Here is a 19,602-nt window from a genome sequence, read left to right on the forward strand (position 1 = left end):
TATTCTGAAACTCAGGGATCAATTGACTCCTTGCCTCCCCAAATGACGTCCCTTGGTAGGACTTCTACATATGTCAATGTTATCGGAAAATTCATACGCTCACAAAACTACTTTTTTCGTAAAATATTGCAGGAAATGTAGTACGTTATTTGTTGCTTGGTATAAATGTCAAATCTACCGCGTTCAACGTTACTCATAACAAAAGATAACTAATATAAATTTTCAGTCTCAGTTACTAGACATATCTATTTATGATACCATAAGAAGGCATTGGCCTAGGTGTTCCCTAAAAGAAAATGTAACTTTCTCAATGGTTCCTACCCCTCCCTCCAAAAAAGCTTAATATTGAAATATGCTAACAGTAAAGATCATTTTTAACGCCATCCTTTTTTTCTGTGTATCGTTAGCTTACAGACGCGTTATTTACTTATTTTTTGCGCAAACTTTTTGACTAAATTCTTAACAGATTAAAAAAATCATTTAAATGTTTATGAAACTAATGTAAAATAATGGAGTAACCATAATTAGAGATTTTTATATAGTTGTTTTATTTGCTAACGAAAAATTGAACTGCCTCATCGAATTTAATAAACTTTCAATTACGTATTTTAAGTCATGACATCTTTCGTAAGCATCACTGTGGACATTAATCTCTTCAGATTAAGAAGTGCTAAATCGCAAAACATAAACTTACCCAAGTAGCAAGAAAGCTTTCAGTCAGTTGGCGCATTCTGGGCTTTTGTTTTTCTACGCTTACCCTCTCAACGCGTGCTTTTATACAATCTGCATTTTGTTGTGCTTACAAGCGGTACTTTAGATTCTTTGCAAAGCGTCATAGCATCATTGGGCTGTTCATTGACTATTGACTTGCCGTTAGAGTAAAACGCTTGCGTCAAGCTTGAATGGGACACTGGATGCCAGGTTGCCGCCATGTAACTTTGTTACTGAAATCCAGCTTGCAGCATGCATGCACGCTTTCCAATCAAACCGGATGCAAGCTTGCCGACTTCCAATGCAAGCTTACAACAAGTGGTTTTGCAAATTGTCTCTGTTACTAGAGTAGCTGTGTATACAAGTGAACATATAAGAAAGTAAATCTCTTAATTTACTTATTAACTCAGCACAAGATCTCGCAAAATGTGAATTAAGGTTGCCACTTTCTGATAAGCCTAAAGAGTAATACACTTATTGAACATATGCAGATCGGCAGTTCCAATATATTATTAACGTATAATAATAATAATAATAATAATAATAATAATAATAATAATAATAATAATAATAATAATAATAATAATAATAATAATAATAATAATAATAATGGGTCTTATGCAGAGTCGTTTTGACATATGATTAGCATCATACTAACGGCCTGGCTACTGTGGGAAACATATGTTAGTCGAAGTCTTTAGTATAGCACTAATCATGCGTCAGAACGTCTCTGCATAAGGCCCAATATGTTAAAAGATTATGTCATTGATGACTACCAATTGAATGATGTCATTGAGCTAAAGAAACTGATGTGGGTGTATATAAATCTTCATGCATAGTTTTCGAGAAAAATCTTGAAAAATGAATTTTTGTCGCTGACTGTATAAAGATCAGGCCGTAAAAATCGATAGATAATTTTCGAGAAAATCGAAAGAAACTAATTTTATGGCGTCAAAAGGTATATTGTTCTTTGCCAATGATTAGTACTGGTAGCTCTCATTGTGCTGGAACACACTGTTTATTTATTTATATAACGTATACAGGATGTTTCAAAACAACACTCACAACGTTTGGGAAGTGATTTCTGACACCAAGATAAGACAAAAAAAAGTATAGACCAACCTGGGTGCAGAAACTCGTCATTTTGGAGTTATAGGCTGCCGAAAACATGAAAAAAATGATCTTATACACAAAAAATGATCTTATAAAGGTTCATAGCTCCAATACTATGAAACATACCATAGCAGGGTCAAGACTTCACTTAGGAGATGGTAATGCTCTATCCAAATATCTATGTATCGGAAAACTGCGGTACTTCCGCAACAATTTTATAGAGGTAGTTGGTGAGTACTTCAAATTATATGCATGTAGCCAAACTACCTCTATAAAAATTGTTGCATTGACCTCTGAAGTTCATTTTTTTTTTCATGGTTTTGGCAGCCTGTTACTCCGTAAGGAAGCATTTGTGCACCCAAGTTGGTCTATACTTTTTGTCTTATCTTGGTATCAGAAATCACCTTCCAAACGTTGTCGGTGTTGTTTTGAAACACCCTATATATAGAAAAGTACAGTATTAACTAGCATATTATAACTATTGCTCTTTGTATTCTCTTAACGATGATACAAAATCTCCTGATAGTGACATACATTTTACTTGTAATACACCGTAGACCTACAAAAACTGATAGCACCTAGTTAACTTCCATCCTTTTGTACGGTAACTATAGGTAGAGTAAAATAGACAAACCCCGTAAGGAATGTAGAAGCATTTATCTTCGTGATGCGAAATTCAAAAAGGACATTAACTCTCCACATAATGTAAACAAACAAACAATAAAAGTGTAAACAAACATTTTCCCTTCCTCATTGGATGCGACGACATGTCAAAGAGCAGGTGAAACATATGCGTTCACCTTGACACTTACTTATGAACTATACATATGGTGGCTTTATATAAACACTTAATTGTTATTCACTGAACTAGAAGTACAGAAGATGCCATGTGATTTTCATATGCGGAAATGGATATCGTTATTTTCCATTCTCGATTTCCCAGTTCGTTACTATTAAGCTCTAATTCGTTCTATATTTTAATATTGCGTGGCACGGTTGAATAGTTTACCAAACTCTGCAGCTAAATAAATTTTATGCGTTAACTAAAAAGTAAAGTATCAACATGTATGATATGATTCACCTTGCTGTGTAAAATGGAGTAATTTGATATTTTAGTTTTGACTACCAGTAAAATACATCTTATAGAATGATAATATAAACTTTACATGACAGTAGATGTATAAAAATTTCTACAATATTGATAATGTATGACGGAAGAAAATATCCAAAGATGAATACAAAATCGATAGTCTTAAATTTGATTTAAACCACTCGCTGAGTAAAACAATACGTTTATTGTAAAAATTATTAAGTGTAACAGTTACGCCAAATATTCACTTTGGCTTCATCAGATAGTGTCTATTTCTGTCAGTTTAAAAGTTACAAGGAGCGGTCACTTTAAGTGGTTCATCCTTACATCGCTGTATCATCATATTACTGTAAAATCAATAAAATTAATGATTGAGAATAATACCGGTATTTATTGAGCGCCTGCTGCTTATACAACCCAAATCTCAGTGGAGTTTGTTTGGTTGCAGTGGCGAATCTAGCCCAGAGCCGAGGGGCCTAGGTCCCCAGTATTTTAGTGAGAGGGTCGTTGTGAAAGTAATGCCTCCTATTTTTTTATTTTTTTATTTTTATGGAAACTAATGGAGATGCATAAATAACAAGGCACAACTAAACAGCATTATTTCAGCTACAGACTGTCTTTCTCCACATAGTTCCCATCATTCGTTATGCACTTTAGCCAACGATGAACCAGAGCCTGCTAGCCGCGCATGTAAAAATCGGAACCAGCTGAGGCTAATCACTTCCTTACAGCTTGACAACAGCTTCCGAGTCTTGAAAATGTTCGCCACATTCAGCTTTGTACACAATTCTCTGGTCGTTATCCGGCGATCAGCACGAATGAGTAGATCAAGACGCTCTTCATTAGGAGGGATGACAGCTGTACAGGGTCGACCGGGCCGTGACTTGTCATGAACACCCTTTTCACCAGGGGCGGATCTAGGGGGCGTTCGGGGCGGTGCCCCCAGAAGAGGATACTTTCTCATTTTATATATAAATAAAACCCATTCCAGAGCTCTTAAAAGTAGCTCTAAGTAACAGTATTACAACCCACCGCTCCCTCCAGAAGTCCGTTCTGGATCCGCCCCTGCTTTTCACCACCTTGAAAATGCCGTACCCATCGCCTCACATTACTCACGTCTATTGTATCGTCTCCATAAACCTTTACCAAACGTCGATGGCTTTCAATCGGCACAATTCCTTCAGCAGTGAGGAATTCAATCACACCTAGTTGTTTTATACGCACCTCCATATCAGGCTCCATTTTGGAACACTCCTATGCTGGCGCCAACTACCGTAGAACAACGGGTCTAGCTGCAAATAAAAGAGGAAGATTCAAGCATTAGCACTACACCAACATCTGGAAGGAACATACAAAGTCAACTCAAAAAAAAAAAAAAAAAAAAAAAAAAAAAACGAGGCATTAATTTCGGAAAAATCCTCGTACGCATTTTTGGAAGTTTATAGTAATCTCATGATATACCTACCATAGTTTGGATTCTGGCTGCCCCCAGTTTTCAGCTTCTAGATCCGCCTCTGGTTGGTTGCAGCCGCGTAGAGATTCTGATGATTTCACATTAACAATTGTAGACTTTTTTTTTCTTTTCGCAATAAGAGGAAAGATATTATTACCTTCCACAATGTAATTAAAAATATTGAGGAAAACCAAAAATCATTAAAATAAAATAAGATCTGTAAAAAGTGTCCAAGATAAAAAAGATCTATGGTTCTGCAAAATGCACTAGAAAGGATTTTTCGTGAGGTAATTAGATGTTATTTCTTTATTAGCAAAAGATTTTAAAATGCAATAGAAAGATTTTTAGTGGAATAAAATTAAGACATGAGACTAAAATTTCTGGGCACCAGCGAATCATTTTCCTAATATCGATTTAACACCTACCTCTCAATCTTAGGAGTGTCAAGTCGTAGTCCCATTTGTTTTCAATTTACCCCAATTTTTCTTCTTCTGAATACATTTTCCCTTAACTTTCCCCAATAAAGCAATAACACTGAATAAATATGTGTCTCCCTTTTCTCCTTTTTACTCCAGTTATGAAGCATGTTCTTAAAAGTTCATTTATGGAAATTATTTTGATTCTGAGGTCAGGTAACAGAGACACCATGGCCTGTATAACTTCGGAGCGAAGGTGTTCAGGTATACGTGTATATAGATGTTAGATATCCAAGCAAATATATCCAGATCCTGGGGTGCAGAAGGAAACTTTGGGTTGTCGGGTCCTCTCGGCCTTCCAGAATCTGTGCTTATGTACTACATTAATTGGTCAACATTATGTTCGTGAGTTATTTTGGGGTTCTATGATTTCATACTTCAATCTTTTTCCACCATTTTTTCATAATCACTCATTTGCATTTTATCACCTGATCTCTTTTTAGCCTAAAAGTTAGATTAAAATATTTCATTCACTGTTCTTAATATGTCAAATGACCATAAAGTGGAAGAATTTGATGTTATCAGAATTGATTGATACCTGTTACACTTTTAGTTACATAATTCATAGCAGATAAAATTAGAAGTCATAATGAAGTTCTAAAAAAAAATGCCATATGACTGAAGACGCTGTTCCAACTGTTTTAATTTTCCTGGCCTATAAAGATGGTCAGATGGCTTCTAGTTGAATTATATTGCCAGATTACCAATTTTGGAGACTTTTCTTTTTCCTTTCTGCGCTTAATTATCTCTAAAATGCTAAACATTCACCTATATTTCTCTGACTACAGCAAAAGTTTGGTTTTCTTTAGCTCCAAGAGACAAAACACAAAAATAGGTAGTTGTTAACAATCTTCGCTTGTTGTATACAGTTCATTTTAACGCCTTTTTGTTTTTATTTCAGCTTCCTTTTGGATATGAGCAAACATAATTACACAGGTCCTTCAACTACCTTCAGCCCCCTGAAATTTATAATTAATTTTTTTAGATAAATATGAGCGTTTTTTAAAAATAATAAATAGTCAAGAAATTTCGATACACGCAAAAAAAAAAAAAAAAAAAAAAGAAAGAAAGAAAAGAAAAGAAACAATCAATAGGTCTCAATTTCTCCCTGGCAATCCCTATCCACAAGCCTGCATGCGTGTCAATTTGTGCTATTAAAATTAATCGAAACTTCACTATTCGAATAATTTTTCTACTATTATACGAATATCCAAATATTCGTATTCAATATTAGAACAATTATTCATTATTCGAACAATTGTTTGAGTAATTATTCGTTATCCGAATGATTGCTCGAATAATTAACAAGTGACATATTGTGGTAGGTCATTATAAACAAAGAAACCCCATACAGTCTCATGCATCATATTGTACTAGACTTAAATGAGTGAACCAGAATACTTGTTGAGAAGTGAACTTAAATATTTGAACTTAAATATATTTGAACTTAAATATCTATGAAAGGATATTACAAGCACCAATGGTTTTATGGGAACTGAATAGACCGTTTTTAATTTATTTTCTATTTTGATCATGTGCGACATAGCTACGCGAAGATTATCTCTGCACGCGACTGTCACACGTTCAATAGCATTTATCTCCCATGATTTGTTCACACATCTCATTCACAAGGCCATGCTTACTAGGGGACAGACTTCCCCATTGTGCAAACATCTTGCACCACAGTATATATATATATATATATATATATATATATATATATATATATATGTGTGTGTGTGTGTGTGTGTGTGTGTGTGTAAATCTCCTTACGTAAAAGTGGGTTTTGCGTTAATCTTTTCCGACTATAAATACATCCGATCATGTCCTAAGATATTTATGTATTAAACACGTGACTACAAATGTCTGCTTTGTTAGAATATGTGGTAATGATAGAATATTATCAACATGTGGTACTTTTGATCGTACCTGCATTGATGTTACAAAATTTCATTCTGGTGGGAGATCGATCTTGCATGGAATGATATCTTACAAAGGCAAGCATACATTCGAAAGACTACTTTTAATTACTCGTGCTTTTTACATCAACTACATTGCTCATTTAAAAATTACATAATGTCATCTAAAAAAATTCATATTAGCATAACTATATATATATATATATATATATATATATATATATATATATATATATATATATATATATATATATATATATATATATAGTTATGCTAATATGAAATTTGTTGTTTTCACTCAGTTTTCTTATACATTAAAATATTTTCTTTTTAAAAAAAATATTTCTTATATGGTGAAGTATGTATGGTCAAGAATACGTTTATGAGAATAAAATACGTGAAAAATCCTATATATACGTTAGTTTCTTTGCTTAGCCAATTTGTAAAATTCTTGTTTATTTGCTATTATCATTATGTCTCTGAATGACTGACCAACACCCAGGCCAAACCGCTTAAGGTACAAACTTCAAATTTGGATAGTAGGATTTGTAACATAAGGTACCACTAAAGAAGAATTTTTGGAAATTCGACGAGGAAACGGGGAATCGGGGTGATAATTATTATATTAAAATGTTCACATCTCGAAATCTCTGAGTGTTAGAGATATGAAATTTGGTATATGGACTTCTCATTTAAAATAATTAGACACGTGTTTCAACGTTTTTTTTTTCAATATTTGACCTAAAAGGGAAGAAAAGGGTGGTGAGAAAGAACGGGTGTGGTGATTACAATTATTATAATAAGATGCTCATATCTCGAAAGCTTGTATGGTTAGACACATAAAATTCGGCATTTGGATTTCTTATTTTAAATAATTAAATATATTTCAGCGGTTTTCTTTCATATTTGATCAGAAAAGAAGAAAAGAGATGGGTACAAAAAGGGGCGGATATTATAATTATTATAATAAAAGTCCATAACTCGAAATCTCTTAAGGTTAGAAACATATAATTCGGCATTCGGACTGCTCTTTTCTGATACTAATACAACGTGTGTTTAAGCGTTATTATTATTATTATTATTATTATTATTATTATTATTATTATTATTATTATTATTATTATTATTATTACGTAAAAGGGAAGAAAATTGGGTGAGCATGAAAAAGGTGCGGGATTACAATTATTATAATAAGATGGCCATTGAAATTTGGTATTTGGAATTTTTTAAAAAATTTAAAACAATTTAACACACGTTTTAGCATTTTTTACTATTCGTCCTAGGAGGTTGCAATTATTTTAATAAAATGTCAATATATCGAAATTCCTTAATGGGGACACAGGGATCAATGGTAGAGAGCTTTCTTCTGGTGCGAAGGGTTCTTGGTTTAATCCCCACCCATGTAAGCTTGTAGTGGATTTTCACTGGGTGCTCCCTTTCCTCCCACACTATCATTCCACCAATTCTTCCATCATCATTCACTTACCTTAATCATCGGCTCCCTTAGCCTAAAGGGCATAATCGTGGGACATTAAACTGAAAGATTTTGAAATTCCTTAAGGTTGGGTAAATGAAATTTAGTGTTTGAACTCTTCAGTTGGAATAATTAAATACGTGTTTCTGCGTTTTTCTTTAATATTTATCCCAAAAAAACAGGAGAAAAAGGGATGAGGTTGCAATTTTTATAATAAAATGTCCATATCTCGGAATCCCTTAAGATTAGAGACTTGAAATTTGTTAGTACCTTTTATCTAAAACAATTAAATACATGTTTCTTTGTTTTAGCTGTTTGACCTAGAAGAAAAAACAAGGTATAGGGATGCTTCCCTAAGATGGCCATATACGCATGTTCGAATTTTATGCGACTCTTTGAGTTCAGCCGAATTTTATATTAAAGGTGTAGAAGGAAGAATGCGATATATTCCCCCACGGTAATACGTGGAGGCATTTGCTTAATATATCACAATTTGTATGCTACGAGGGACTGCTACGAGTTCGAGTTTAATTTAGATATTCTGTGCTATTTTCATACTCCGAGCGCGATATAAATGCAATATACAGCAGTGTTATTATTAAGTATTCTGTCTGTTCGCAGGTGCTGGGACTAATGATTTTTTTCTTTCTTTCTTACGTTCAAGCGTGTTTCTTCCACGTTTCTCGATCTTCACCTTCCTCTTTTAACTTCCAATATTTTCTTCTATTTTTCAAATCATTGATCAGTTATGCTCTTCTTCCTCCTACTTCTCGCTTTCCTTCCAGCTTTCCCTCTATCACGGTATAAAGAAGGCAATGTCTTCGCAAGGTGAGTCCAATCTAATTGGTCTTACTAGGAAAGATGCTGGCTTAAAGCTTCCACTTCTCTCCTATCCGTTTTAAAAATCTTCTTTTATTACTCCCTTCGTCCTGTTTATCTTCCCTTATCTTCCTCCCATACCATATTTCGAAGATCTCTAAAAATTTGTAATGTTCAAGTCTCTGAACCGTGCAGTCCAATACAGGCCTGTATCCACCGGAGGCTAGGGAGAGCCACCCCCTAAATTTTTGCTGCCCCCCAAAATTTTCACGGTAGGCTTGCAAATGAACTATAATATGGTGATGAACTATATTATGGTTGGATCGACTCCCCCCCCCTACATTTTTGGATTGGCTACCGGCCTGGTCCAATACTCCATATATAATAACTGACCATCTTCTTCTTTGGTCCAATATTAAACCTACTAGTTAAAAGTGGTTTCTTCTGGTTGAATGCCCCTTTGGCTACGGCAATTCTCGATCTGATCTTTTTGCGGTAATCAGAAACTTTTTTTTAATACTGTACAGCTCACAGATGACGAGAAGAACCCTAAAACAGGGGCAGCGGGGAAAGGTCAACGACACGGTCAAGTCCATTTTCGGTTTTTGAGGTGTGGTCTATACTTAGATGTCGTCTGCTACTCCGGGTAGTTATCTGTGTGCTATTCCGTGGTGCCATTTGAAACCTCTGTGCGAAAAGTAGGCGAGCCCATACCTACGTCACACTACTTCTGCTAGGGTTCTTCTCGTCATCTGTGAGCTGTACTTTATTTTAAGTTACTAGATTGCAATATTCTTCAATAATCTTCTATAATTATAAACCAATATTTCTGTGCTTGAAACAATGCAACACAAGGGAGTATCAAGTAATCAGCAGGCCATAAACACTTAGTTGAGGAATATTGCCATCTAGTGTCTTCAAATTAAAACATAAGAAGAAAACTTCGGCTTACTATACTGTACTACACTTATATCACACTTGAAGTATGAAAAATTAGCATAGAATATTCGAAGTAATAGTTACTCATATCGTCAATGTTTTCACGAACTAGCGGACATTCCATGCACCATGAACCGGCGAATGTGCAAAATCTAACATGTTGCGTTTAGTGTCGTTGTTTATGTTTGGAACAACTTGTACTTTGTTCTGACAATGTGTGAAACTTCTATTAAGTTTACCTTGTTTGAGTTTTTCAGTGAGTTGCAAGTAACTCAAAAATTTACGCCTTTCAACCTTGTTTTTCTTGAAATCAAGGTTTTGCACATTCGCCGGTTCGTGATGCATGCGAAATGAGATATTCACCAGTTCATGAAAACATTGACGATATATTCGTCATTCGCTCGGGAGAGTTAATATTGTAAAATTCAAATAATATTTTCTTTAACATAAAATTTCTAAATGTTCTTTTAACATATTTTTCTACAATATAGACACTTTCTACATGTTATATTGTCTGCTTGCGCTGTTAAATCCGAATAATGGATTTTTTTAAATATTCATCATTCGAATTTGAGGCAATTAATCGAATAACTAATAATCGTTCGAATCTTGAAAACAAATATTTGAGTAATAACAGAAAATATATTCGAATTATTCACTATTTTCTTTCTATATATCAACCATAACTGTTTAATGTGCACGTTCGAAAGGTAATACATAGTATTTATGGTACAATCACATACATTGGTATACCTGATTATGTTGTGTGACACTTATACACAATATCATATTAGTAACGTTTACTCTCTGCTCTTTCTGTCTTGCAGATACTTACTTGGTGCATCCCATAGAGAAAAAGGTAGCCAGGAACAATGCCGGAGCAAAGTAACGACTACAGGGTGGTAGTCTTCGGCGCTGGTGGAGTAGGAAAGAGTTCACTAGTCCTTCGGTTTGTTAAGGGAACGTTTCGTGAGTCATATATTCCTACAATAGAGGACACATATCGACAGGTAAATGTTTAAAAAAAAAAAACTTACTAACTTGACCAAATCTATTTAATTTATATGCGTACTCAGGAAGACAAGGAGAACACAGACACATATGCACTGTAACATTTTGACAATAAAAATCTTAACAAGTCAACATTTTAAGCATATTTAACATTTAACATTATAGTAAAATGGCTTGGTTATCACTCCTTGAGTCAGATATGTATTAATACACATATGACTGAAATACAGAGATCATATTCAAGAAACACTTTCTGCTACAATAGCTTATTTTATCTATGTTATTTGATATTTTATTCTGTAAAATAATACCATTTAACAATCAAAACACCACCAAGAACATAAATAAAAATTTTAATTATGGCTTTAACAAAATATCAAAGAACATAGTGTTCCTAAATGATGTTTCCAAATTTGATCGCGTATACGCCAGAAATGGGGATAGATAAGACAGGTGTGGTTTGTGACATAATGTTTACATACATACCTAAAGTTTTACTAGCCGTCCGTTTAACGAAGTCAGATGTGTGCGCAATCTGTAGCACGCACGATATGTAAGGGATATTCTAGTTCCGCCCATGTCCTGCCTAGGATGTTCTCCGTAATGCGCTGATGTGAGTTCGCAATTCCTGCATGTCCTGCACTGGAGTCTTGTCGACTATATCCTTCACAAAGCTCCAAAGAAAAAAATCTAGTGGGGTGATGTCCGGAGACCTTAGGGCCAGACAATGGATTTCCTCGACCAGTCCAGCGACCTGGAAATTTGTCGTCCAAAGCCCTAACGATCGAGGTCCAGTAAGGAGGAGCACCATGCTGCTGCTGCAGGATGTCAGGTTGCATATGTTCGACCTGTAGAAATGCAAACTGTTTCAATATGTCCAGATAAACAGTTGCAGTGATTGACGCCTCTGAAAAAAAAAAAAAAAGGTCTTCCCACCAAAAAGTCATGAAGCAGACCACACCACACGTCACACGTTTACTTTCGGACTGTTGCACACAATTTGCTGGCTTATGTTTGGGTCTTCCGAGCTCCATATCCGCACATTGTGTCGGTTTACCATCCCGGATACATGAAAGCACGCTTCGTCCGAGAACATCACCTTTGTAGAAAATCTAGGTCCTCGTTGATGAGATTCAGAATATCAATTGCAAATCATTTTCTCTTTGACCTGTCATCAGGTTGAAGCATATGCAACAGTTGCAACTTGTAGGCATGCTGCTTCAGTCGCTTGTGTAGCACCCTGTACACCGTGGTCACTGGTCAGTGATAGATGCAACTGTCGAGACGCTTGGCGGATTGATTTGGTTGCGCTCCGGGGAAATGCCTCTTGCACCTGTTCCACATCTGCTTCAGTTGTGCCAGGAAGTCCAGAACTCGTCCTCTTCACGACACTTCCGGTTTTCTTGAACCTCTTGTACCACTGCCGGATGATGGTGTGCCTCTGTAATGTATCCAGAAGTTCCGCTGGACCTGAGTGGCAAATTTGGTCCCTATATACCATTCCATACACTGTACCATCTCCAGAGCGGTAGTCAATTTCGTCAATGCCTCACCTACAAAGACAAAAACAAAAAAAACAAAAAAAAAAAAAAGAAATTACAGAAATATACCTATCTATCCTCATTTCTGACTTATACGTGATCAAAGTTGCAAAGATCATTTTGAAACATCCTATAATGTTTTATATGTACTTCTCTATTGGATTTGTTAAGGAACACGGTATCGTTGCATGGTATTTCAGAAACCAATGTAATAAATACTCTAATACTGTTGGGCTTTAATTATCCTGCATTTAAAGCATTAAATCTAATATTCAAAATACTTAAGTCATCAAATTATATATATAGTGTATATAGTGGCGTATTTACGATTTTGTTTCGTGGGGCTTTATATCAATATTTGATATTCTTTACAAGACTAATAGTTTTTCATTTATGTGTCATGTAGATTAAATTGCACAAAGTATTAGTTGCTTTCTTGTTCTCGATCTCAGTGATTCCCAACCTTTTTCGACTGACAACACACTTCACTGAACGTGCAGACATCATTACACATTTACTTGATTTTTTACTAATAATAATATAAATTATAAAAGTGTAAGACGAAGTTGTTACCCATTTCTATAAAGTAATTACGCTGGCCTTTATACTTTTAGTAAACTTTTTAGAAAGTAGTACTTATATAGTACCGAGTGTTATTACTGCCGCTGGAGGCAATGACTGATACAGTCAGTCTGAAAATTCATATTAACTAATTAATTATTAAAATAGGGTGTCTATTAAAATTCCAAAATGAAATTTCGTGAACTTTTCTTTACCAAACCATAAAATTTTGTAACATTCTCAAGACCGAATTTGGGTGCGAATTAGGCTGAATTTTCATGCATACAATAGAAATGTGCCTTGCTTGCGATTTGGTAGCATCTAAAGCCGAAAGTTGACATTTTGGCGGTGAATTTTGATGTTTTATAGAAGAAAGTTTTCCAGTCTGTACTTATATTTGTACCGATAAAAAAAATCGTGACCTAAAGGCTAAATTTCGTGAATTTTTCTTGACTTTCATGACCGTTTTCTGATTTCGTGACTTTTCATGACTTTCGTGACCGATAGACACCCTGTAAAAGTTTCATTATTTTTACATTTATAATTTCGCGACACATCCCTCGGGAACCACTGCTCTAACTTAATGTGTACTCATGAAATTATTTCCTTGTTTTCTTTCCTTTTTTTTTCTAAAGGTATTGACATTTCAACACGGTACTATATCTTAAATAAACCACAGATAGTAAGTAACATTAAATATTATAACAGATGCTGTCTATAATTTTATGACATACATATAAATTCACTCTAATCTATTGAAATACCAATGCAAAGAAAATGTCTCAAGAATTACTTCCTTGAGATTACTTTGATAATAGCTTTAAAATGCTTAATACTTGTATATTTGTTCTATAATGAAATATAATTTGTGGAACTAAATTTCAACGATCGGAAAATAACAAAAGTCTAAGCTAAAACTTCATTTATACACATATAAAATAATTAATGAACATAAATATTTTATTTATATACTATCGTCTATCTTCGCGTGCTATTGCAGATAATATTTTTAATCTCTTTCTGTCCCTGCGTTCCATTCCTCTTCATCTTCGATATTGAATGCAAGTGAATAATACGAACAGGCAAAAAACCTACTTAAGTCCCCCTCCCCGTTAAAAATATGCAATTCCTGAAACCTTGCTTTATTTGCAGCCTAGGGTCTGAGGAAAACATTTATACAAAATTGCAAGGTTCTACGTAAAATAGTCTTGGATATCTAGCGAAAACCAAAAATCTATTTAAGACCCATCCCCCTTTAGGATACACAATTCCCAAAACCTTGCCTCATTTGCAATCCAGGGAGCATGGAGAATATTTATACAAAATTACAAGGTTTTACATCTAATAGTGTAGGAGATATGGCAAATGGTGAAAATTCATTAAATCTCCCCATCCTTTCTGAGAACGGAATTTCGCAAAATTTCGTCTTATCTAAAGTGTAGGGTGCAAAAGAAGCACTTCCACTCCATATGAAGACTGATAAAATGAAATAGAAAATTTTGTTAATCCTTTGGTCACAAATGTATTATACAGAACTCATAACGATTGTGCAGTCGTAAATGTGGAAATTATTAATATTTCTTATGAGGTATTAATACCAATTATGATTACACAAGCACATTTATAATGTTATTGCGAGTACCGTAATTGCGGGCTACTTGGACCCTTAAGGGGCTACTTGGACCCATACCAAAAACTCGTTTAAAATCCCATATGCAATGCAATAATGAATGAGTTCAGAGTTAGATCCGTTAGATAGGATCATAAAGCTGGCGTACACACATTGAAACTAGTTCTGTGGTAGGCTACGATTGAGCAGCATCGGTGAGAAAGGTCGTTGACGAAAAGAGTGTATTTATTGACCGGCAAACTTTTGTGTGTGGATACTATTTGCAAGGAAGTGGAACCAATGCTAAATATACACATAAGTAGTTACATACAGGTTAATGAAACTGACATGGTAAACTTTCTCATATACAATAAGATGTTTGCGTAATTGCATTATTTATGAAGTGTGTACATATGACCTGGAAAACATGGATATTTTGTCCCACCACATCTTTTGTTAACTTTATCCCACCCCATCCTTTGTTATCGTTATCAATGAAAAATAAAGGTCTGTTGTCACGTGTCACACAAGTAAGGACTTTTCATTATTTCCTTATACCGGTACAAAATGGCACATCAATATAAAAGATTGCCTGCAGGTCGAAAATATACTGGTTTTTCATAACAGCTTGAAGAATGTTTACCAGCAATTCAGTCGGGGAAAATGTCGCAAAAAGAAACAGAAGCTCACTCCAAGATAAGTCGTTCCACCATAGAAAGAAGATTAAAGAACAGGTCAAGGCAGAATCCGGGCCATCTGAAAGTGTTCACTGAAGAAAAAGAATTAGCCTTCGCTAGCCATCTTGATGAAGTTTGTGATTTCGGATTCCTCATTAATTAACTTGATTTCAGATTTATTGTGAAGTCCTATTTAGCCATGCATGGGAGAACTGTCATTGCTTTCTAAGAAAATCTTCCCAGTCGAGATTGGGTGAAGTTATTTTAGAAACTGCACCTCCAGTCAACGACTAGATTCGCTGCTAATATAGATAGGGCTCGTGCAGCTGTAGAAGAAAACGTAAACAGCTATTACAGTCATTATATTTTATAGTACCTCTTAACATGTTCTCTTTGTGGTTTGCAGTAAATAAAAAAGTGTTGTTCTTGGAACACCTACGTCTTACTTAGTCACACAGCAGATTTCAATGGTTTTCCGTAGGAAAATATGGGGGTGGGTTCAAGTAGCCCGAACGCGAGTCTTACTTGGATTTTTTTTTTTTTTTTTTTTTTTTTTTTACAATAATCGCCTGTGCTTTGTTTTCAATATACGTAACTAAAACTGTCCTCGATATGTACAATAAAGCCTGTAGTTCCACTTAATATGGGTTATGACAATAACTTTCGAGTTTTCGTGGATGAAAACAGGCCGAAAGAACGAATTTATTGCAAAATTGGGTCCAAGTAGCCCGCATCTACGGTACGTATTTTGGTACTTACATTGTGCAACAAATATTTCGATTTGAATATAAAAATTTGTTTTTAATTTTTATATATAGAGGAAGATGGAGTAATAAGAGACATTTGGGGTAATAAGAGACAAACGTAATTTAAAATGTTAACAGTTTTCAAGTCATATTTCTAATTCTTTGTGTATATATGCTTTGTTACTGGGCAACACAATAGAAAATTATTTTATTTCTTTCTAATGTACAGAAAGACTGCGAAAAAATATTTTTTTTCAAAATTTCAGTTGTCTCTTATTACCCCTTATGGGGTAGTGGGGTAGTGGGGTAATGGGGTAATAAGAGACGCTGCCCAGATTTCTTTCCTGCTGTGCCCTGTTATTAAACTGGGGTTACAAGGGACATGCCTAAGATGTATTCTATTGCCCTACCTTTTTATATGTTTTTATTTTGGCTACTTTTCTGTCAGTTGGCATGTGAAAATTAAGATTAGTAAAAGTCGTCCTTGAAAGTTCAATGCTTTACCAATCACAGCCTTTCATAATTTGTGAAAATATTCATTCATTCTGAACATTTTGGAATGACAAAATTACATATCGTAGTCATATAAACATTTTTTATTAAGGAGATAGGGCCTACATTGTAAAACAATTCTTTATGCTACAGTTACTTCTTACACGGTATGCTATGCAAAATTAAATTGACTACACCAAAATGAAAAATAATCTGCGTCAATACTTTCAACAATAATAAAATGAAACTTTAAGCACTAAAAGAGAAAATAGGCCTAGATCAACACTTTTTAAATCAAACATTCTTTCTTTTTAAACAGAGTAAAGCCTCTTAATATTTACAAGTTCTGCTTTTTTAACAATGAACGGATCATTTCCTAATAAAATTACAGGACTATAAAAGATAAATACTTTATTCACTTCCTGAATATCATCATGAGGAGGCCAGTCGAATTTTAATCTTCAGTTAGTGAACCTGGAAAGACCAAACGACTGTCTCTTATTACCCCCCCCCCAAAAAAAAGTAATAAGAGACACGCATTTTCTGGCAAGCTCTTTATCAGAGAAAAACTGGAACAATTCCACTTTGAAGTATCACTAATGCTGTACAAATTTATGCATTTTTTAAAGAAACATTTATAACTAAGTTGTAAAAAAATCCTTCACAAAAAAACTAACTTTAGGTATCTAGTTTTTGGTAAACACTTTTTTTTTTTGAAAGGCAGAAAAGAAGGTAAAGAAGTTGCCTAAAAGCAATGATTTTTTTAGGCTTGTACACAGAAAGATACAGTAAGCTGTGGATATTTTCGTTTTTCTTTCTGATGAAAAACCAACCTATCAGACACTTTTTGTCTCTTATTATCCTTGTCTCTTATTACCCCGTCTTCCCCTAGCTACTCAATATTTTGTATTACTCATTTGATAAGAAATTATATGAGAGTAACTATTGTATGATTCCCATTTTGATTCCCATTTATCTATATATGTTGTTGTGCGTGTGGATGTCATTTTAATTGATGAAAAATGAATAACTATTGACGTAATATATTGATTTTACTATCTGTATTTTGACCTACTAGTTACTAGTTTTATTCAATGACCAGTTTCATGGAAAGTAATGTTATTCATTAATAATAATAATAATAATGTTTATTCAATAGCAAACAGCATACAGCCACCACAAGTGCGCCAAAAGAAAAAAGAAGAAAAGCGCATGCAATACTAATTACAACTTGAGATTATACATAGGGTTATACATTGTAATATAAAGATCAAGGATGTTATAAACAGAGGATCTGCCCATATGTATCTTCATCCTATTAAATCGATGAAGCCAAAAAACAACCGAGCATCGGCACGTCTGATTGGCTACTCTCGTTTCTGCCATAGTCTGATTGGCTTCTTTCGTTTCCGCCATGATTGTTGGCTCAAAATATTGCGATCCTATTGGGCGGAGTGGGCAGAGTAGGGGTGGCGAAACTGTGACGTATGGCTTCAAGATTTTGTTGTAAGGGCGGATCCTCTATTTTATACGATACTTGCCAAACATAAGGTATTCATCAATTCATACATCGAGCTGAACAATATAACATACTTGAGGGTAAATTCTCGACATAAATTTGTATGGCGCGAAAAACTAACAATAATAGTCTGAATAACAGGCCGCCTATTAAAATGAAACGGATAATAAGATAATATTCTAAGGCTAAGGGACAGTCGTTCAAGATGGTAATTGCCAGAAACGGAGGAAACGAGAAAATCCTATAACAGAGCGACCATGGGGCCAAAGGCCGAGAATAATAATAATAATAATAATAATAATAATAATAATAATAGTGTTTATTAGGCAGCGAACAGCATAGCCACAAGTGTACCCAGGCAGCTGGCAATCACACATGCAACCACACATATACAATGAAAGTCTTACATTAGATTTAACAGGAGGCAAATTACAGCAACAATATAAAATATACATGCAATAGATATCGTAAAAATAAAATAAACATACAAGAAATTTAAGAAAGATTACATTCTGGGATAAAAAATATGACAGTAAATAAAAACTCATAACTAAGATAAAAAGAAATGTAGTATCCAAAAAAGAAAAGACGAAAGGAAATAAAAGACGATAGATAACTAAATTAAGAACTAACAACACTTAAGGAAAACCTATCAAATGGTACCTCAATAAATTAAATAAGTAAACATTAAAGGTCCTATAGAAACTTAATAAGTTTACGTTAAAAGTCATAAAAATTTAATAAGTTCTAAACGAACTTGAACAAACTTAGTTTGCAAGACATCTAGAACAGGGTAATATTTATTTGCAGTATCTATAGGTTTATAAATAGAAGATTTTAGAGTAGAAACATTCGAAACAAAAGAAACAAAATTTCTAGTGTTGCGGTAAAGAGTTCTTATAGAAAGTAAGCCATCAATAAAAACCTCCATGAAGAATATTATGAAAAAAATTATGATCGAAAATATGTAGCCTATCAGTTAAGGATAACATACTTTATCTTTGGATATATAAGGCAAACTCATTTCTTTGAAATCTTTGAACTTTATTATTATTATTATTATTATTATTAATAATAATAATAATAATAATAATAATAATAATAATAATAATAATAATAATAATAATAATAATAATAATAATAATAATAATAGAGTTTGATTCCTAATGGAAGTTCATATGGTTCTGATTTTCTTTTATGCTATAGATCCACGTTAAATAAAGCCTCAATGTTGAGCAAGGATATTAAGCTCCAAATCGACCAAGAACCAATAATAATAGTAATATCACTCCAATAGGAAGATAAACTCTAGTAAAGGGACTAAAGAGTATCACATTATCCATATATGGATAGCCACTTTTACTCATGAAGTTGTTAACGAATTTGTCTCCATTAACGAACTCGACTGAGATATTCGCCCAGGCTGTCTATTTGCAGAAAACAGGTTTCGAA

At 34.1% G+C, this 19,602-nt stretch overlaps 1 protein-coding gene across 1 annotated transcript in view; it reads left to right on the forward strand.

Annotated features, from left to right (window-relative positions):
• Positions 1-19,602, forward strand: part of LOC145673271 (GTP-binding protein Di-Ras2) — a 132,642-nt gene that overhangs the window by 93,761 nt on the left and 19,279 nt on the right. Inside the window, exon 2 of the mRNA XM_081742809.1 lies at positions 10,822-11,004. Coding sequence (XP_081598935.1) covers positions 10,867-11,004 — 138 coding nt within the window. The 5' untranslated portion in view covers positions 10,822-10,866. The remainder of the gene's footprint in view (positions 1-10,821; positions 11,005-19,602) is intronic.

This window comes from Thermobia domestica, chromosome 16 (assembly GCF_964235325.1).
Source record: "Thermobia domestica chromosome 16, izTheDome1.hap1.1, whole genome shotgun sequence".
Lineage (NCBI taxonomy): Eukaryota > Metazoa > Arthropoda > Insecta > Zygentoma > Lepismatidae > Thermobia > Thermobia domestica.